Below are 22,938 nucleotides of genomic sequence, written 5' to 3' on the forward strand. Positions count from 1 at the left end.
CAGGCTCCTCTGTGCATAGAATTCTCTAGGCAAGGATACGGGAGTGGGTAGCCATTCCCTTCTCCAGGGGATCACCCCGACCCAGGGACTGAACCCGGGTCTCCTGCATTGCAGGCGAATGCTTTACCATCAGAGCCACCAGGGAAGCCCAATATACACAAAATAGATAACCAGCAAGGACCTACTATATAGCACAGGGAACTAGATGCAGTATTTTTAATAACCTATAAGAGAAAAGAATCTGAAAAAAGTGGCTTGTATATATATATATAGAGAGAGAGAGAGAAAGAGAGAGATCTGAATCACTGTGCTGTACATCCTGTACATCTGAAACTAACACAACATGGTAAATCAACTCTACTTGAATAAAAAAAATTCAGGGCATATGGTCACCATATGAACCATAGTGAGTTTCTTTTTACTTGATGAAAAAAAGGCAAACCGTAGGGTAGGAAGCGTGGTTCAGAGAGAGAACCGTTACATAGGAGGGGAAAGGATGAGTGGAGATGGAAGAAAGTAAAAGACCCTAGGGCCAACTGACATTCCCAAGCAAAGCAAAATGAACCCACTGCTTCTTGAATTCTTGTAATACTTTCATGTTTCCCCCAAAGTTAAATGCAAACATAACTACAACATATAAGATGTAACATTACTGACTACACCTGCCTCTCCATTCTTAGCTTACAGAACCCTCTTGCCCCCACTATGGCTCCATCTCATCACAGCCTTTTCTGACCAACTTTTTAGGTATAGCGGCTCCTCCACTCAATGGCTGTCCGAGCCCCTTGTAATTAATCCATAACACTTACAGTAATCTGTAACTGTGGACACCTCTCTTTTCTTTGGCATCCTTACTTTTTCCCAGCTCCCTCTGCTATAACTCAGTTTCCATGGAAGGAGGACAACATGTACATTGTCCATCATCTTATCTTCTAGTGAGTCATACAAAGTCTGGCCTTCAGAAAGTGCCAATTAAAATATATTTCAGTACAGTTCAGTTCAGTTCAGTCGCTCATTCGTGTCCGATTCTTTGTGACCCCATGGACTGCAGCACACCAGGCCTCCCTGTCCATCACCAACTCCCGGACTTTACCCAAACTCATGTCCATTGAGTTGGTGATGCCATCCAACCATCTCATCCTCTGTCATCCCCTTTTCCTCCTGCCTTCAATCTTTCCCAATATCATGGACTTTTGAAATGAGTCAGCCCTTCGCATCAGGTGGCCAAAATATTGGAGTTTCAGCTTCAACATCAGTCCTTCCAATGAACACCCAGGACTGATCTCCTTTAGGATGGACTGGTTGGATCTCCTTGCAGTCAAAGGGACTCTCAAGAGTCTTCTCCAACACCACCATTCAAAAGCATCAATTCCTTGGTGCTCAGCTTTCTTTATAGTCCAACTCTCACATCCATACATGACCACTGGAAAAACCATAGCTTTGACTAGATGGACCTTTGTTGACAAAGTAATGTCTCTGCTTTTTAATTTGCTGTCTAGGTTGGACATAGCTTTCCTTCCAAGGAGTAAGCGTCTTTTAATTTCATGGCTGCAATCACCATCCACAGTGATTTTGGAGCCCCCCAAAATAAAGTCAGCCACTGTTTCCACTGTTTCCCCATCTATTTCCCATGAAGTGATGGGACCAGATGCCATGATCTTAGTTTTCTGAATGTTGAGCTTTAGGCCAACTTTTTCACTCTCCTCTTTCACTTTCATCAAGAGGCTTTTTAGTTCCTCTTCACTTTCTGCCAAAAGGTGATGTCATCTGCATAACTGAGGTTATTAATATTTCTCCCAGCAATCTTGATTCCAGCTTTTGCTTCATCCAGCCCAGCGTTTCTCATCATGTACTCTGCATATAAGTTAAATAAGCAAGGTGACAACATACAGCCTTGACGTACTCCTTTTCCTATTTGGAACCAGTCTGTTGTTCCATGTCCAGTTCTAACTGTTGCTTCCTGACCTGCACAGAGATTTCTCAAGAGGCAGGTCAGGTGGTATGGTATTCCCATCTCTTTCAGGATTTTCCACAGTTTGTTGTGATCCACACAATCAAAGGCTTTGGCATAGTCAATAAAGCAGAAATAGATATTTTTCTGGAACTCTCTTGCTTTTTATATGATCCAGTGGATGTTGGCAATTTGTTCTCTGGTTCCTCTGCCTTTTCTAAAACCAGCTTGAACATCTGGAAGTTCATGGTTCACGTATTGCTGAAGCCTGGCTTGGAGAATTTTGAGCATTACTTTATTAGCGTCTGAGATGAGTGCAGTTGTACAGTAATTTGAGCATTCTTTGGCATTGCCTTTCTTTGGGATTGGAATGAAACTGACCTTTTCCAGTCCTGTGGCCATTGATGAGTTTTCCAAATTTGCTGACATATTGAGTGCAGCACTTACACAGCATCATCTTTTAGGATTTGAAATAGCTCAACTGGAATTCCATTACCTCCACTAGCTTTGTTCATAGTGATACACTCTAAGGCCCACTTGACTTCACATTCCAGGATGTCTGGCTTTAGGTGAGTGATCACACCATCGTGATTATCTAGCTCATGATGATCTTTTTTGTATAGTTCATCTGTGTATTCTTGCCACCTCTTCTTAATATCTTCTGCTTCTGTTAGGTCCCTACCATTTCTGTCCTTTATTGAGCCCATCTTTGCATGAAATGTTCCCTCCTCTATTTCTTTGCATTGATCACTTAGGAAGGCTTTCTTATCTCTCCTTGCTATTCTTTGAACTCTGCATTCAGATGGGTGTATCTTTCCTTTTCTCCTTTGCTTTTGCTTCTCTTCTTTTCACAGCTATTTGTAAGGCCTCCACAGACAGCCATTTCGCTTGTTTGCATTTCTTTTTCTTGGGGATGATCTTCATCCCTGTCTCCTGTACAATGTCAGGAACCTCCATCCATAGTTCTTCAGGCATTCTGTCTATCAGATCTAGTCCCTCACATCTATTTCTCGCTTCCACTGTATAGTCGTAAGGGATTTGATTTAGGTCATACCTGAATGGTCTAGTTGTTTTCTCCACTTTCTTCAATTTCAGTCTGAATTGTGGCAATAAGAGTTCATGATCTGAGCCACAGTCAACTCCCGGTCTTATTTTTGCTGACTGTATAGAGATTCTCCATATATGGCTGCAAAGAATATAATCAGTCTGATTTTGGTGTTGACCATCTGGTGATGTCCATGTGTAGAGTCTTCTCTTGTGTTTTTGGAAAGTATTTAAATTTAAAAATTTAAAAGCACCAATGAAAATGGTATTATGGTCATCAACTGATATTTGCTATATTCTAACTCTTTGTAAGACCTTCTGCAAGAGGAAGAAGAAAACATTGCTCTTGGCCTTCAAGAAATTTACAATTGAGATGGAAAAATGAGACCTATAGGCATGCGCTGCATAACAAATATCAGTCATAATGATACTAGTTGCAACTAAATTTATCTAATCCCTATTATCCATTAGATTCTATTCTAAATACTTTGCATATTTTCATTCATTCCGTGCTCATCTATGAGATGAGTGCCATTATCACCCCACTTTACAGACAAGGAAAGTAAAGCATGGAGCAATAAGGATGTGGTCAGAGGCCACTTGACTAGGATGCGCCACAGCTAACAAACCAGACAGAGTGACAAGTACAGAAGGGAAGATACACATGAAAGGATCTTGGGGGCTAGGAGCATCTCTGGTGTGGGGTTATCTGTGCCATGTGGGTAGAGAATAGGACTTTTGAGCTGGAATCTGAAAGCTGCACAGATGTCCTAGAGTAGAAATAAGCTGTTGTGGCTAGGTGGAATAGCATCCCTGAACAGTTGGAAGTAGGACATCAAAAAACCTATTTTCTGTTCAACGAACAGATTCACTTGGCCTTAGTGATAGATCCATTCATCTACTTAGTAATGCATTGCTAAGGTAGAGCCCTGACTGTCGAGAACTCTGAGTGCCAAGCTAAGAAATTTGGGTCAAATCAACAAAAAGCAAAAATGTTCAACTCTTGGATGCTGTTTGGGTATAAGTAAGTGTGATAGTTGTTGCAAATTTATCATTCTCTTTTTCCCTCTAATTCCTTCTCAGAAAATCCTCTCTGATTATACCTAATTAGGCTTTTCTTCTCCTTAGCCATCGCTATCAGCATATGTAGATGCATCACTATATGCCAAATTAGATTTTCAAGTTTCTGACAGACCGTGCTTTACAAGCTGCAATTTCCCATCTTCATAACTCCGGCCTTTAAATAAACATGTGTTTGATTATTTGTGTAAGTCAAGCTCATACTCAATTCTCTAAAACAGCACTGTCTGATAGAAATAAATGAGAGCCACATATATAACTTTAAATTTTCTAATAGTCACATTAAGGAAGAAAAAAGGTGAAAACAATTTTAATAATCTATTTAACCAGTATATCCAAAATATAATAATTTCAATGTGTAGTTAATATTAAAATATTGATGAAATATGGTTTATTCTTTTCTCAGAAACTTATTGACATAGTTCTCTATTACAAAGAGAACTGATACTCTGCCACTCACCCTAGTCCCACTGCAGGAATATTTAAGGTACCGATATGCTTTTTTAAAATTATGTATTTATCAATTATGAGGCTGCACCAGGTCTTAGCTGCAGCAGGCGGCATCTCCAACTTCCTTGAGGCATATGGGATCTTTAGTTGTGACATGTGACATCTAGTTATCTGACCAGGGGTCTTCAGTGGATCTCAAAGTCTTAGCCACTGGACCACCAGGGAAGTCTGCTGAAATGCTTTTTTTCTTTTTTTAATCTTCTGGGCTCACCACATGGCATGTGGGCTCTTAGTTCTCAACCAGGGATCAAGCTGCAGTGGGGGCATGGGGTCTTAACCGCTGGACCACCAGGGAAGACCCATGAAGTGCTTATTGGTACATGGTGTTTGGCAAACAGTTACTTAACTCCTTTCCTAGTCAATGTAATGGTATGTGGAGATGGGCTCTTTGAGAGGTAATTGGGGTTATATTAAGTCATGAGGGTGGGTCCCTTCATAATGCAATTCTTGTTCAGTCACTAGGTCACATCCACCTCTTTGCAACCTCATGACTGCAGCATGCCAGGCTTGTCTGTCCTTCACTATCTCCCAGAATTTGCTCAAATTCATGTCCATCATGTTGGTGATGCTGTCTAACCATCTCATCCTCTACTTCCCCCTTCTCCTTTTGCCTTCCATCTTCCCCAGCATCAGGGTCTTTTCCAATAAGTCAGCTCTTTGTATCAAGTGGCCAAAGTATTATAGCTTCAGCATCAGCCCTTCCAATGAATGTTCAAGGTTCATTTCCTTTAGGATTGACTGGTTTGATTTCCTTGCAGTCCAAGGAACTCTCAAAAGTCTTTTCCAGAACCATAGTTCCAAAGCATCAGTTCTTCAACGCTCAGCCTTCTTCATGGTCCAACTCCATATCCATACATGACTACTGGAAAAACCACAGCTTTGAGTATATGGACCTTTGTTGGCCAAGTGATGTGTCTGCTTTTTAATATGCTGTCTAGGTTTGATTAATGGCTTCTTCAGGAAAAGGAAGAAAAATCTCAATTTCTGTCTCTGAACACACACACCGAGGAAAGGACATGTGAGCACACAGCAAGAAGGCTTCCTACTGCAAGGCAGGAGGAGGGCCCACCAGAAGCTGGAACAGCCAACAACTCAATCCTGGACTGTTCAGTCCCAGAGCTATGAGAAAACAAATTTCTGTTGTTTAAGTCATTCATTGCATTAGGAAAGTCCTTTATAATGATTTCTAGACCTCTTAGTTAAACCTAGTCTAAAATAGTAGTAGATTTAAAAAATCTTCCTGGAAATAGAAAATAACATTTTACATTAATCCATAGTATATTTCCCAAGGTTGTCATAAAATAGCATCTCACAGTGTTTGGTTTTAAAACATTTTTCTCAGCATATAAGGCAAATCATTGCCCTCATCATACAAATGCTTGTATATACCCCATTTCCTGTTATACCATATGTTGCCTGAATTTTTTTCCCCACCAGGGTCAGTTTTAAAAATGAAGTTTATTAAACTTGTTTTGTTCTGCAAGACCAGGCTGTTCCCCTCTTTAACTTTCTCTAAGTTTCTTGGTCCACTATCTTTCCATCTGTGTACAAGTTTCATGAGGATGCTGGACATTGGAAACAGCTAGAAAGGTAAATGTTCTTTTTTTAAAAATGGATGTAAAAGGATATAAGTATAATTCTTAAAATAATATTTTAAAAGCACTTTTGAAATGTTTAATATATATATATACACAACAAAATTAGAAAATGAACTTGCAAGGTCCAGCATGAGAGTCAGACTCTTAACTTGATTGGTTGAAAAGTCAGAGAGTGAGGAAAACATTTCATTGAGCCTCAATAACTGAGTCATTTGAGAGGCAATAGCCCCTCCATCAGTTCTTCCTGAAACTCAGCTAACAGCCATCCACTCAGGGAGCATCCGAGACTTTTTCTTCTTTTCCTCTTTCTACTCCCCTGATGCTGCCAAGTAACTGTTGACACTTCTGTCTCCTGCCCCATCCATGGCTTCTGTTTCCTCCTTTCTCCTTGAATAAATCTCTGCCTTTAAGCCACTCTCTGCTTTGAAACTTTCTCTGTATATTTTACCAGAAACACTCCAAGTCAAAGGAGCTGGTGGATTCCTTTCATCATAACCAAATGTGAGTTCTCTCCTGGTAGGTGGAGGTCTCATGAGAGGCCACCTTAATTCAGAGTCTGTTGGCCAGTCTAAGGTGACTGCTCAGGATCCATCTTTCACCTGTGGTCTGGTGCTCAGGATTATATGATACAAAACACCTCTTTCCCCAACTTCCCCTCTTTAGGTGGCAGGCACTGACTTAATGTTCCCTAACAAAAGGCAGCGTGGCATAAGAGAGCTGTAAGTCAGGAGAATAGAGGCAGCGTTCCCGTTTTTGCTAGTAAGTAGTGAGAGACAGGTTATTGACTATCTTGGCTGTCTTAGCTTGAGTTCTGCAGAAGCAAATTCTGAGACAGGGATGTGGGTACAAATGGTTTATTTGGGAGGTGGTCCCAGGAAGCCACAGGTGAGGCTTGGGGAAGTGAGGAGGACATCCAATAAGGGGTACTGTAATGAGCAGGTTACTTCCGAGGGGAACTGGGGCGCCATTCCTCAGAGATATGTATAGAGAATATTCAGAATTGTTTGCCTGAGAGGCAGGGAAAGTGAAATCTTACCTCCTGGATCCTTTGGGAGTCAGGAAGCTGGACATTGGCTCCTGGGTACTTCTGGCCCTTCTGGGTCAAGAGTGCTTTTGATCAGAGTCTTGGGAAGCAGCTCATCTCTTGGAACCATTTGTTGCAATCTCAGGGAGAGTCCAATGGGTATGGGGGATAGGGGAGGCTGGCTACTGTAAGGCTTAGCTGACCTCTCTTGTTCTGTATTCCAACTGCTCTAGCTCTCAAGAGATCAATTCTCTGTAGATCAATTCTCTGTAGATGTTAGAGATGGGCTAGGGCTGAGAAAAAGTAAGAGAAGAGTGGAATGAATCCAGCTTCGAGACTCCCAATACAACCAACACATAGGATTATTTAGAATGGCTGAAGCTGTGATTCAATTTGGATATCTCATAAGAGAGGCAATAGTAAAGTAGCTTATGGCAGATCCAAATAATGAATCCTTCTGCAGCCATCCAAATTACAAGGTGTATTCAATAACATGGGAAAGTCAAAGGGAAACAAAAACAGAAAAAAGGAAGCACACCCATTTTCACTGGAGTGAGTCTGTGGATCTTTCTGGATGTGAGGAACAAAGAGACGTTCAGGAGAAGTCCTCCAGCTCTTCGAAGCTCACATAAAATGAGTCACTCTCACAAGGGCTCCAAGTGCATGTCTTAGTCTACAGACGTGTCCCATTCCATCATTTGGAAAGGAGACTAAAGTTGTGCTCTGACAGGGCAGGTTATGACTGGGCCCTTGGAGACTGTAGGAATGCCTGGATCTCAGCAGGTGAGGTCTTGGCATCTCAGCCCCTCTTTCCAGGTTCCTGCCTGAAAACAGCCAGAGCCCAGAAGCTGAAGCAGCTATGAATCTGGACATCGAGTCTGTCTGTTGCCTCAGCTTCTCTGTGGAATAAAACAATCAATGAGTGTCCAACCGCTAGGCTGTGACCCCGCTCAGAGTGAAGATCCGAATACCCCTCCACCTCTCTTCTCAGGTGACGGTCCTCTCAGCAGTACTGTCTCAAAGACCTAGGATTATCAGATCAAATTAAACCAAAGTGTAAACAAAATTCTTCTCTTTTCCCTGATTTATAGATGGGCTACTTTTTCAAATGTTTATCTGGCTGTGCCAGGTCTTAGCTGTGACCCTTGGAATCTTGATCCACATTATGGTGTCTTTGGTTGTGGCATGGGAACTGGTAGTTTCAGCCTTCCGGATCTAGTTCCCAGATCAGGGGTCAAACCCCCATTGGCAGCTTGGATTTTTAGCCACTGGACCACCAGGGAAGTCCCTCAGTGAACATTTTAATAGAATTGCAAGTCAGTCTGTGTTTGGAGCCATAGCTGCTTTTCATGCTTGTGCCCTGGTCAAAGTTTTCTTTCTTTCTTTTTTAATAAAGAGAGCCTGCAGTGCAAGGCTTAGCTAGGGAGAGGGAGGCAAGAACAGAAAGGCATCGGAGGATGGAGGTCAAGGATAGCAGGTCACAGACAACCAAACAAGAGCAGATTTGCCTTTGTTTACATTGCCAAAGGGGAAAAATTAACTTGATGGAAAGGGTAATTAAGCATTTCTTTTCCCATCATGGTCCAACCCGGTTTCATATCCAGCTGTTCTGTTTCACGTTGTGATGCTCCTTTGTGGAGTCGCAGAATGAAAGACAGCCAGCGTGTCATTGATGTCACACAGCACCACTTCCCCCACTGTTAACCTTTACTTTATCAATAGGGGAAATCTACGTAAAACCTCAAGTAGGCAGATAGCAAGTGAAGAGTAGAAAGGTTTACAGAGTTGTCTGGAAGGAAGAGATAATTTGAACAATTCAGCAGATTAGCATTATAAAATGTTTAAGATGGATTATCTGCCTGCTGCTACTGCTGCTAAGTCACTTCAGTCGTGTCCGACTCTGTGTGACCCCATAAACAGCAGCCCAACAGGCTCCCCCGTCCCTGGGATTCTCCAGGCAAGAACACTGGAGTGGGTTGCCCTTGCCTTCTCCAACGCATGAAAGTGAAAAGTGAAAGTGAAGTCACTCAGTCATGTCCGACTCCTAGCGACCCCATGGACCACAGCCCACAAGGCTTCTCCATCCATGGGATTTTCCAGGCAAGAGTACTGGAGTAGGGTGCCATTGCCTTCTCTGGGATTATCTGCCTAGACACCCTCAGGTCCTAAGATGCTGAAACTGAGATTATATAAAGTGAATGGAGTTTCTAGTTGTACATCTGGAATTACACCCCAAGACTAGTGCCCATCCACTCATGATCAGTTCTCTTATTTGCTTATATTTGCAAAAACAAGTTGTGGAAGAATTATCACCTCCAGTCTTGGAACAAGCTGGTTTACCCAGGTGTACTGTTTGGAATATGGAATATGTTTTCTAAGAGAAACAAAGTTAGGGACTTCCCTGGTGTCCAGTGGTTTGAGACGCCACACTTCCACTGCAGGAGACATGGGTTCCATCCCTGGTGAGGAACTAAGATCCCACAGGCCACAGGGTGCTGCCCCAAAAAAAGAAACGAAGTTAATAGACAGGATGGTATTTCTCTCCTCTGTGTCTCAAAGACTCTTAGTACCTAGATTCCGCAACTCTGGGAACGATTCTCCGCCTTTTAATGGGGGTTAATGAGAACATAATGGAGACAAATGGCTAACCATAGCTCAGCTGCCACCGCTCAGAGCAACAGCCTGTCCTGTGCACCCGCTTCCTTTTCAGGCAAATACAGTCCAGCCTGTGTATCCAGCATTGCAGATACCACACACAGTTCAGAGCCTTGCCATTTGAATGCTCTGGAAGCATATTACAGGATATATGTTTCCTGTAGGTATGGAGGTTTCATCACTGCAAAGCTTCAAGGAGACCCTAATCGGCTGTAGAGACTCTAGTTTATTGTGAATGATCACACTGTTCATCTGGAAGAAAAACTACTTTATTCCAATTGCTTCACACATTAAACCAGCTATTCAAAGGAACAGGCCAGGATAAATGTTTTCCTTGGTTTAATCAGCTTACAAGAATCAAAGAAAATCCTGATGACTGTGTTTCTGTGTGACTTTCATGTCAAGCCAAGGTACTCACGTAAGGATGCTTACATCTTACAGAGCAAGAATATTTTATGTGTAGGTGTTCACGCATGGTATTTATTTTGTTCGGACCCAGTAGAATTTTTGCACCCAAATGATCTCTTGCCTCTCCTCTCAATAGTAAGCAGGGACTGCCTCTCTTACTAGATGGATTTACTTCACCTCCTGTCTTGGAAATGTTCTTAAAGACAGTTAATCATCCATTCACAAAGTGTTTTTTGACAGCTGGATTATCCTCCTCATTTATTAAATATATCTCCATATTGTTTTGAGCTATTTGCTCAAATCAGATCTTCCTTAAGAATTCAAGAATTGCCATCACTGGTGAATTTATGGATAGACATCAAATTCTGTAGCTCCTCAATTATGGGACTAAAAATCTTTCTAAAATGGCAGTGCCACTGGCACTATACATTTCTATAGTTATTTTAACCTTGTTGGGGTCACATATCCCCATAAGAATATCACAGAAGCTCTCTCCTCCCAGAAACAATGAACATTTGAATATAAGCACACATTTGCATATCATTTCAAAAAGGTTTGTGGACCCCTAGAGCATATTTAGTGATGCTGTAGGGTTAACAGCTTTTGTTCTAAGGGGACATTTTCAAAAGAAAGAATATTTATTTTGATTTATAGTCTAGATATGTTGATTAAAAATTCAATAGTATCATCATTTATCATCACAGCTTAAATCTATACATGTACTAGCCTGTGTAGGCATGTGTGATTGACTGCATTACAAATGACCTACTGTTTAGAATTTTTGTCTTTAGAACTTTGGCTTGGCTATTCAATTTAATATTTGCATTTGAAAAAATTGTCTAATAGGACATTGACCTTAAGAGTTTTGAAAGTCATGATCTACATATAAAATTTAATTCAAATTCTTTATTAAAATAACATTGAATCTCAGAATTAGGTGGTAGCTCTTCTACATTTTTTGAACACTATCAAATGATAATTTTTAGAATTAAATAAAATGTGAATCCAAGGTGATTCAAGCACTTAGTATAATAAATAACAAAACAACAACAAAAAAGAATTTAGTATATACAACTACAGTTTTCATGGTAGTTTATGGAACTTACAAAGGAAAAATAACCTCTTTTAATGACTATATACTGGATTTATTTTCCCTTTTTGATTATGAATAATGACTTTATATGTACATAGAATGTAGCTTTCATCACCTCCAAAGCAGAAAAGCTCCACTGTCATTCCAAACCTCTGACTATGTGTAGTGTAATAGGAGCCATGGTTTAAAACATTCAGGATCAAATATAGTCTTGCAGAATTCATGAGACTGGAAATTCAGATAGCTCTTTGAATAGAAAAACTGTGGTGGGAACAATCTTCCACAGCCACCTGCTGTATGAGCTTATACTTTCTATCTTCCTTTATTACTGTAAATAAAATGATGTATATACGTGAAAGCATTTCTGGAAAAAAAGACTCACCTACAAGACAAGATGAACTTGTGGCTTTGGTGACGGGTCATGTGATGTGAAATCTTTGTCATCACATAAAAACATGTATTTCACACAGAATATGTTCAAACATTGTATTTCTAGGATGCATAGTTCTTTATATATTTTATTTCCAAAATCAGGGCATATCTTTAAAATTTAGAGTGTGTTATAGTTCATTTGGTCTCATTTTTTAAATTCTACACAAAATAATAGAGCAAATAACAATCGATGATGTCTTGGATTCAATGAAATACACGGTATACATTAGAGCACATAAGATCAGAAAGTGCCTTAGCAATGCTGTAGCAACTCCTCAAGGAAATTGAAATTTAAGGGTCATTTAACTTGCCAAAGACACAGATTTTGGTGACAAAATCGGCATAGTCTAGTAATTAATTTTTTAAATACTTTCACCCATTTTATGTGACTCATAGCACCATTAACTTAGAAACTCACTGTAAATCAGTTTTCAAAAGACCATTTCTTAGGTCATATTTGGTTCATGAAACATAATGTTTATGTAAATTATAAAGTTTAGTGAATTATTCTTAAGTATAAATGAATAAATTTTAACTGCATACAGAATCTTGGATAATTTTGAAAGAAATGAGTGTTGTACCAGAGTACATATCAAATGATACCATTTTTTATAAGCTAGTAAAACTAACACACTTTCAAAATTAAATTTAGTCTGGTCCATATAGTACCTTTTTAAAACTGTTCATTTTCAGTGTTCATGTGGAAAAAGTATTCAAATCATATTTTTTAATTCACGTGTTAGGTTCAAAATTAAAAAGGCATATTTTAATGGGAGCTGGTTTAAAACAGTTTGACTTGACTGAGATAACAGTTTGGGAAATGTGTCTGTGCTAAAGTTTTGCTTCCAAATTTGGACTTTGAAATTTATTGTCAGTCTGAGAAAGAAATAAGAAGCTGTGCAGATAATTAAACATTTGCCTCGGGGGAATTATTTGCATTTAATTAAAACCATACACTTTGGGTGTATACTTGCTTCACTGGTTATTAAATCTGAATCATGTTAACTACCCAGGTTTCTCACTTGTCCATCAAATGTTGCTAGTGGCAAGTTGGACAAAAAAACTTTCTCATCATATTCCAAATCATATTGTTTGTTTGAAGCTGTCTCCTCGTTTGGGGGTAGGGGGACAAAAAAGTGGGTAAGAGAAACAAGAATGATTTATTTTAGATTCCAACTGATTCAGCTCTGTTAGGGGTTAAAACCCAACTGAGGAGCATGAACTCAGGAGAGAAACCATTTGTCAGTAATAGACGCGCTGGCCTGCCATCCCCTGCTCTCTCCACGGCCACACGCATACAAGATTAGCTCATGGCTTTTTGGTATCTTTGGATCGCATTTAACCTCCAAAATCACTGCAGATGGTGACTGCAGCCAAGAATTAAAAAGACGCATATTCCTTGGAAGAAAAGTTATGACCAACCTAGACAGCATATTCAAAAGCAGAGACATTACTTTGCCAACAAAGGTCGGTCTAGTCAAGGCTATGGTTTTTCCAGTGGTCATGTATGGATGTGAGAGTTGGACTATAAAGAAAACTGAGCACCGAAGAATTGATGCTTTTGAACTGTGGTGTTGGACAAGACTCTTGAGAGTCCCTTGGACTACAGGGAGATCCAACCAGTCCATTCTAAAGGAAATCAGTCCTGAATGTTCACTGAAAGGACTGATGCTGAAGGTGAAACGCCAATACTTTGGCCACCTGATACGAAGAGCTGACTCATTTGAAAAGACCCGGATGCTGGGAAAGATTAAAGGCAGGAGGAGAAGGGGACGACAGAGGATGAGATGGCTGGATGGCATCACCAACTCAATGGAAATGAGTTTGAGTAAACTCTGGGAGTTGGTGATGGACAGGGAGGCCTGGCGTGCTGCAGCCCATGAGGTCACAAAGAATCAGACATGACTGAGCAATTGAACTGAACTGAACTGAACCACGAGAAAAACATACACTAGACTGTAACCTCTTTGAGGGCAGAGATTTGTTATTTTGTTCACTGTTGACTCCCCAGTATCAAGAACCATGTCTGACGTAGAGTTGGCGCTTAATGAATATTTGTGGAATGAATGAAAGATTTATTTTCTGTCATTCTACTAATCTACTCACATGCTCTTACCGGTGATTTTTGAAGAGCCTCCAGAGAAGTCTCAAATATCCAACAGGGGACCGTTTCTAGCTTTGCAAGAGTCCATAAGTCACTGGAATCCTTATAGCCACATTATTTCCTGTAAAGCACGTCATATGATTTTAGAAAAAAAAAGTGAACCTATACTGATCCCACGTTTAAATATGCTACACAAGGAACAGGGTGAAGTTGCACAGAACAGAAGGTCTGTGCTCCCCCTTTGCCATTGTTCTACTGGTATAGTTCCTGAGGAAGGTGATTTTGATTACCACTGGATTTCAAAGCTCTGCATCTGGCCTTTTCAAGGACTCAAGGCTCCCATATATGCACAACAACAATAATGGAAGCATTAAGGACATTAAAATTATATTCCTTTAATCTTCTCTATTTTGCTTCCTTTCATATCATTCTGTACAATTCTCCTAAGACTTTCACTGATGCATAAAGCCTGCTTATATTTTCTTCTTTGTTGTAAAAAAAGATGTTCCAGCTGAATCCTTACAATTTTTACTTTGTAAACTTTGTGAAGACATCATATGTAGTACTTTAAGAAAAGCTTATTTATTGATGAAGATATTTAAGCATTTTAATGATATTTTTTAAATAATAAATTTTTTTCCCCAAACACATATCTGTTCTTTGAGTTCTGGAGGCTGCTGTATTTCCTGGTTAAAAACACTGACTAAAGATTTTATTTGTTTTTTATGTCAGATTCTGCAGAGGATGACAATATAACAAAAGACAGTGAAGCAACAGACCATCCTGTGTGTGACCAAGAGCATCCCAGTGGTAAGTTGTGGGACTTGTTTGTTTTCTGCTAAGGAATATTACATTTTATAAAATCCATATTTTAGTTTCTCTGGAATCTTGAACAACTCTGAGATTTAGGGATGCCTACCCTCCACACAGTCAAAAATTGGTGAACAACTTTATAGTCAGCCGTCTGTATCTGTAGTTCCATATCCAATGATTCAACCAACCACAGATTGTGTTGTACTATAGTACATATCGGAGAAGGCAATGGCACCCCACTCCAGTACTCTTGCCTGGAAAATCCCATGGGTGGAGGAGCCTGGTAGGCTGCAGTCCATGGGGTCGCTAAGAGTCAGACACGACTGAGGGACTTCACTTTCACTTTTCACTTCATGCATTGGAGACGGAAATGGCAACCCACTGCAGTGTTCTTGCCTGGAGAATCCCAGGGACGGGGGAGCCTGGTGGGCTGCAGTCCATGGGGTTGCAAACAGTCAGACACGACTGAGCGGCTTCACTTTCTCTTTTCACTTTTCTGCCTTGGAGAAGGAAATGGCAACCCACTCCAGTGTTCTTGCCTGGATAATCCCAGGGATGGGGGAGCCTGGTGGGCTGACATCTATGGGGTCGCACAGAGTCAGACACGACTGAAGCAACTTAGCACAGCATCATAGCATAGTACATATTTGTTGAAAAAAAAGTTACCTATATCTGGACTGCACAGTTCAAACTTGTGTTGCTCAAGTGTCAACTTATTTTATTAGTGCTAGATATCAGGTGATTGGTCAGTCAGTCAGTCAGGTCAGTTGCTTAGTCATGTTCAACTCTTTGCAACCCCATGGACTGCAGCACTCCAGGCTTCCCTGCCCATCAACAACTTCCAGAGCTTCTTCAAACTCATGTCCATCAAGTCAGTGATGCTATCCAACCATCTCATCCTCTGTCATCCCCTTCTCCTCCTGATTGGTAGCTGCCACATTTAGAAGGGGTGTTTGCTCTCCACAGTCCTTGCTACTCACTAATTTTGTACCAGACTGGCTTCATTTATTTTTGTTACCTGATTGAGGTCTATAGGCATTGGATTTGCAACTGCTGAAAAGAAAATATGATACCAGTGAGAATAAATGTGAAACATGGAGACAGTAGATCCAAGAAATTAAATTTGCATCTCCTTGGAATACCAAGAAAAGATAATAGAACAAACAGAAATGAAGCCATCTTTAAAAAAAAAAAAAAAAGTTTTCCTAATGCAAACCAGTTCCTCCACCCAAAGCACAAGAGTACAAGTTATATTTATAGACAAAGGTAATGAAAACTCATATGAGAACAGAAACCTACAAATCCTCATGGACTTTCTGAAGATCAATAACAAAGGAAGGCTTTTAAAGCATATTGGAAATTCAAAATCTGTTTATAACTAAAATCACCAAAATCAAATTAGCCTTAGACTTCTTCCACAACTCTAAATTTAAAAAAAAAAAAAAAAACAGAAAAATGGAGTAACATTTCCAGAGCTCTAATGGACACTGCATCTATATTTAGTGAAGTTATTACTCATGCATGAAGTCAAGAGTAATATTTTCTCAGGAATAGAAAGATTAAGAAAACATGCTACCCAAAGTGTCCTTTCTGAAGAAACTAACAAAAGGCCTGTGCAAAAACAATAAATACAGAAAGAAAGGAAACATTCAAGACTGAGAAAGGCACAGTTGGAAAGGACTATGTGATAAGAGACTCATTTAAATGTATGAAAATGTTGGAAGAATTGTTTCAAAATTAGTATCAAAAGAGCTTACTTAAATGATTGCTTTTACCTTTGAAAATTATAATTCTTTTTTAATGAGAAAGAAAAAGGAGACAGTTTTTCTTTCAGCGATGAGAGACTCAATAATATAGACCATTACTCTGACTGGACAATCTGGACTACACACACACACACACACACACATCTTTATATAGATAGATACATGAACATAGATAGAATTTGAAACTATTTTTACCTTATGGAATTTGCTGATTCTGCAAAAGGCATCTTAAGTCTCACTGCTCAAAAGGGCCCTGGTAATGTGATATTTTGGGTTGAAACCCCAAAGATGTATATCTCTGCAGGAAAGATGAAACAGATATAGATCAGCCTTCTGAGAGATTGCTGCTCAGCTTTAAATCATCTCAATCCCCAAATTAAATTGAGATCAACCCAGATTACCAGTCCATCTAGGTACCTGAGAAAAGCAAATGTAAATTATTTACTAGATGCAAGAAAGAAAGAGCATTGTAAATGCCAGAAAATAGCCAGAAAAAAATAAAGAAACAAGGTAACATGTAAAACAAACAGACAAGAGCAGGAAACCCACTTGGGCTGAAAATATTCATGTTATAAACCCAAAGTATAAAACACAGAGACCATGCAAACCAGTTCCTCCACTGACAAGACAAGATTGAAAAGTTTAGCTGAGAACTGAAAATTCAAAAGAGAAAAAGAAAAAGTCTAGAAGTAAAAGATGCCACTCTAAGATGAAGAATTCAGTGAATAGGTTTATGACTTATTAGATGCAAATGAAGGCTTCCCTCGTAGCTCAGTTCGTAAAGAATCTGCCTGCAGTGCATGAGACCCGGGCTCCATTCCTGGGTCAGGAAGATCCCTTGGAGAAGGAAATGGCAACCCACTCCAGTATTCCCGAATTTGTGAACTAGAAGTTAGGTCAGAAGAATATATCTGAACTAAAAGACAGGAGAGAAAGAATGGCAAACTAAAGAAAGGGGAAAGATGTGCAGGATACAATGACAAAGTCTAATGCGCATATAATTGGAATCCTGGACAGAAAGGAGAGAAGGAATTGGACAGAAAAAAATATCTGAAGAAATTTTGGTGAGAAATTTCCTACAACGAGAAGGGATATCAAGTCACGTGTTCCAAAAGTCCTTTGAACTCCAAGCAGAATAATTCCCAAACCATCATAGTAAAATTGCTGAAAGCCAGGGATAAACAGAACATCCAGAAGCAGTCATCAAACAATCGGACCGATAGCTGACTTTTCAGAAGACATGATGGAAATAAAAAGACAATACAAAAGAGTCACTGCCACCCAAGAACTCTAAGCCCAGAGAAAAATGTATGTTTCAAGGATAAAGGTTTGGACTTCCCTGGTGGTCCAATGGTTAAAACTCCGTGCTCCCAATGCAGGGAGCCTGGGTTCAATCCCTGGCCAGGGAACTAGATCACACGTGCCACAACTAAAGACCTTACACGCCAGCAACTAAGACCTGACACAGCCAAATAACTATTACAAAAAAAAAAAAAAAGATTAATTAACATTTCTGAGCAAGCAAGGAAATGTGCATCACCAGAAAATTCTGATGTTCTTCAGGTAGGAGGATATTGATGACAAAAGGAATTATAAGATGACAGAAGGAATTATAAGCAAGGCAGATGGTAGTTATTGGATAAGTCTAAACGAACAGTGATGATACAAATCAATGATGATTATAATAAGAATAGTGTATTGTGGAAGTTAAGATAGACTTAGAGTCAAAATGCATTGCAATAATGGCATTTATTGGAATGAGATAAATTAAAGTATGGTAATATTTTTCCATTGTCATGGAAAATAGGAGCACCGATTCATATTAAAGTTTGGTAAATCTCAGTGATGCCTGAGAGTTAAAAATGAGGTAAGCCCCATGACTGGAGAGAATTTGCAGGCCACAGTGCCCAGCCCAGCAGACTTCCTGAGTTGAGGAAAGAGCTGAGAGTGATGGAAAGCCAAGCATCTAGCATTAGCCAGATGGAGTCCTGAAGAAAGGAGAGCTCCACACAGGGAACACTCTCGAGACCTATAGAGTGTATGCGTGCTAAGTCGCTTCAGCCATGTCTGACCCTGTGTGACCCTATGGACTGTAGTCCACCAGCCTCCTCCGTCTATGCCTTCCTCCAAGGGATCTTCCTGAACCAGCATCTCTTATGTCTCCTGCATTGGCAGGTGGGTTCTTTACCACTAGTGCCACCCGGGAAGCGCAGAGACCTACAGAGGGAATCCTTCAAGTCTTCAGAGGGGTATTGATCTGCACATGTGCAAGAGACTTGGGAAACCACACTAAAGGACTTGAGGTCCTGATATCTGGGGCTTCCACAGGGGTGAGAAGGGTGCCTGTTCCCACTAGCCAGACTGGAAAATCTAAGAATGCATGGGGGGCTCAGAAGGGGCTCGCCTCAGTAGTGGAGCAAAACTAGCAATACGCCAAATACTGCTCTTGTCCTGTGCAAGCCAGCTTCAAAACAAGACTTGAAAGGATCAAACTGTTTGTAAATAACTTAACTTATCCTCAAATGAAACTCAAGAACATCTGTAAAACTAGAAACATACTTCACATCCAACAGAGTAATCAACAAAATTACTGGGCATGAAAAGAAGTATTGGAAGACAAATCCCCTTGCACTTCTTGTGTTTCTGCATGTTTTATGAGCAGAGAGCTTGAATGCCTTTGTTTTGGCCAGTTTTTTCAAGGATGTTTGTACAGGCATACCTCTGAGATATTGTGGGTTGTGTTCCAGACCACCACAAGAAGGGAATATGACAATAAAGCCAGTCACATGAATTTTTTGGCTTCCCAATGCATGTGAAAGTTGGGTTTACACTCTACTGTTGTCTATTAATTGTGCAATAACGCCAGGTCTAAAAAAAGAGCAGTACATATACCTTAACTAAAAACTACTTTATTGCTAAAAACTGCTAGCTGTCATCTGAGTCTTTGATGAATCATGACCTTTGTGCTGGTGGAGGGTCTCACCTTGATGTGAGCCTTGATGCCGAGGCTGCTGACTGATTAGAGTGGTGCTTGCTGAAGGCTGGAGCAGCTGTGGTAATTTCTTAAAATAAGACAACAGTGAATTTTTCCACATCATTGACTCTTCCTTCCATGGACAATTTCGCCGTAGCGTGCAGTGCTGTTTGATACCATTTTACCCACAGCAGAACTTCTTTCAAAATTGGACTCAATCCTCACCAACCCTGTCGTTGCTTTCTCGAGTAAGTTTGTGTAATATTCTAAGCACTTTGCTGTCATGTCAACAATCTTTGCAGCATCTTCACCAGAATTTGATTCCATCTCAAGAAGTTACTTTCCTGGCTTATCCATAAGAACTGCTCATCTGCTAAGATTTTATCCTTGAGTTGCAGCAATTTGGTCACATCTTCAGGCTCCACTTGTAATTCTAGTTCTCTTGCTCTTTCTACCACATCTACAGTTACTTCCTCCCCTGAAATCTCGAAACCCTCTAAGTCATCCGTGAGTGTTGGAATCAACTTTTTCCAAATTCGTTAATGTTGATATTTTGACCACTTCCCATGAATCATGAATGCTTCCTAATGGCTTTTCAAATGGCAAATCCTTCCCAGGTTTTCAATTTATCTTGCCCAGATCCATCAGAGAGATCACTATCTATGGCAACTGTAACCTTATGCAATATATTTCTTAAATAATAGGACTTGAAAGCTGAAATTATTCCTTGATCCATGAGTTGCAGAAGGGATATTGTGTTAGCAGGTGTGAAAACAATATTAATCTCACTGTACATCTCCATCAGCGCACTTGGGTGACCAAATGCATTGTCAATGAGCAGTAATATTTTGAAAAGAATCTTTTTTCTGAGCAGTAGGTCTCAACAGTGGGTCTGAAATTTTCTGTGTATCTGTTGTGAACAGATACACTCTGTCATCTAGGCTTTGTTTTTCCATATATAGAGCACAGGCAGAGTAGATTAAGCCTAATTTTTAAGCATCCTAGGATTTTCAGAATGACAAATGAGCATTGGCTTCACCATCTGCATTAGCCCCAAATGAGAGAGTCAGGTTGTCCTTTGAAGCCTTGAAGCCAGGCCCTGACTTCTCCTATCTAGCTGTGAGAGTCCTAAATGGCATCTTCTTCCAATAGAAGGCTGTTTTGTCGACACTGAAAAGCTATTGTTTACTGTAGCCACCTTCATAAACATCTTAGCTAGACCTTCTGGTCAACCTAATGCAGCTTCTACATCAGCACTTGCTGCTTCACCTTGTTCTTTTGTTATGGAGGTGGATTCTTTCCTTAAACCTCATAAACCAGTCTCTGCTACTTTCAAACCTTTCTTGTGCAGTTTCCTCACCTCTCTCAGCCCTCACGGAACGGAAGACAATCGGAGCACTGCCCTGGGTTAGGCTCTGACTTAAGAGAATGTTGTGGCTGGTTTGATCTTCTATCCAGACCCCCCAGACTTTCTCCATATTGGCAATAATCTACTTTTTTTTTTTTTTTTTAATCATTCATGTGTTTACTGGAGAAACACTTTGAATTCCCTTCAAGAACTTTTCTTTTGCCTTCACAACTTAGCTAACTGCTTGGTGTGAGACACCTAGCTTTTAGCCTGTCTTAGCTTTTGATATGCCTTCTTCACTAAGCTTAATCATTTCTAGATTCTGATTTAAAGTGAGAGATGTATGACTCTTCCTTTTACTTGAACACTCAGACCATTGTAGGGTTATTAATTGGCCTGCTTGACAAGATGCAGAAAAGTATGACCTAAAGGGGAAGAGATAATAATTAATAGGAATCAATCCAGAAGTGGCACAGATGGGGTAATAATAGGAAATGAAAGTGAAGTCACTCAGTCCTGTCTCACTCTTTGCGACCCCATGGACTGTAGCCTACCAGGCTCCTCGTCTATGGGATTTTCCAGGCAAGAATACTGGAGTTGATTGCCATTTCCTTCTCCAGGAGATCTTCCTGACCCATGGATTGAACCTGGATCTCCCGCATTGTAGGCAGATGCTTTACCGTCTGAGCCACCAGGGACATCCCATTAATAGGAAAGAGCACATTAAAAAGCATTAATTGTATTCCACGTCCTCAACAAGCTAAAAGAAGGAATTCCATGTTCATTAGAAACATGGAAAATATAGAAAGATACCATTGAATTTCTAGAGATGAAAAACAGAGTATCTGAGATGAAAATTATACCTGATGGGAATAATGGCAGGTGAGATAGGGCAGAAGAAAAGATCAGTGAATTTGAAGTTGTAGCTATAGAAACTATCCAAATCCATACACAGAGAAAATGAATGACCGAAGGAAATGAAAAGAGCCTCAGGGAGCCATGGAACAACTTCGAGTGATTCCAAATATAATAATCATGAATTGGAATCTCTGTAGGCAGATATGGGAAGGGGAGACAGAAAAAAATATTTGAAGTAATAGTTGCTGAAATTTTTCAGAAACTTCATGAAAACGATGAACTCACATGTGGAAGAAATTCGATGACCCCAAAGCACAAGAAACACAAAATTATACTTAAGTACATCATAATCAACTCAGTCAACAGCAGTGATAAGGAAGAAAATCTCCAAAGCAGTCAGACGAGAGAAACAAGTTACATACAGAGAAACAAATATAAGAATGAAGCACAAATACTACTAACTACACGGAGCTTCCTTGGCAGTCCACTGGTTAAGACTTTTCCTTCCAATGCGGGGTGGGGGGGGGAGTGGGTTTGATCCCTGGTCAGGGAGCTACATTCTACATGCATCATGGCCAAAAAATCAAAACATAAGAATAAGCAGAAGCAATACTGTACCAAATTCAATAAAGACTTTAAAAATGGTCCACATCAAAAATATCTTTAAAAAAAAAAGAAAGGAAAAAGAAATTACAAACTAGAATTCCAGGCAAAAATATGAATGAATCTTACAAATGTATCTTAGAAACCTTACGTAAAGATGGTACAAAAGCATATATGTTGGTACAAAAGCATACATGTTGTACAAGTTCATCTATATCAACTTTGAAAAGCAGGGAAAATAACTATGACAGGCAGGGTGTTTATTAAACTTGGGTGACTGGGGATGAGATACTGATTGGGCTAGGAGCTGGGCTGAGGGCTGGAGGATTATCCTAAGAATATGTAGTTTCTCTATCTGCTTTTGATTACTTAATTGGGATCTGCATATTGTTTGTGTACTTTCCTGATTGTATGTTGCATGTTGATAGAAGAGTTAAAAGAGGAAGAAAGAAAGAGAGGAAATAAGGAAAAGAGTAAAGAAAGGAAATTTCAGTGCCAAAGTTTGTACACCAAAAATTCCAGTGTGGAGCAGTGAGGGTTGTCTACAGTGCTGACTTTGATAAAGATAGTTAAACAATGAAAAATCCTGCTGTGCTCTGGGTTCTGACAATGGCAGGTTTAAGAATAACTAGAAGAACTTTGAAACATTTTATGATAATTACAAATAGAATTAAGTC

The 22,938-nt window shown here is 39.9% G+C and overlaps 1 protein-coding gene across 2 annotated transcripts in view; it reads left to right on the forward strand.

The window, feature by feature from the left end:
* MACROD2 (mono-ADP ribosylhydrolase 2) overlaps positions 1-22,938 on the forward strand; it is a 2,314,515-nt gene that overhangs the window by 2,192,450 nt on the left and 99,127 nt on the right. For both annotated transcript variants that reach the window (XM_070800713.1, XM_070800712.1), the window contains one exon: positions 14,632-14,709. In XM_070800713.1, coding sequence (XP_070656814.1) covers positions 14,632-14,709 — 78 coding nt within the window. The remainder of the gene's footprint in view (positions 1-14,631; positions 14,710-22,938) is intronic.

Source organism: Bos indicus, chromosome 13 (assembly GCF_029378745.1).
Source record: "Bos indicus isolate NIAB-ARS_2022 breed Sahiwal x Tharparkar chromosome 13, NIAB-ARS_B.indTharparkar_mat_pri_1.0, whole genome shotgun sequence".
NCBI lineage: Eukaryota > Metazoa > Chordata > Mammalia > Artiodactyla > Bovidae > Bos > Bos indicus.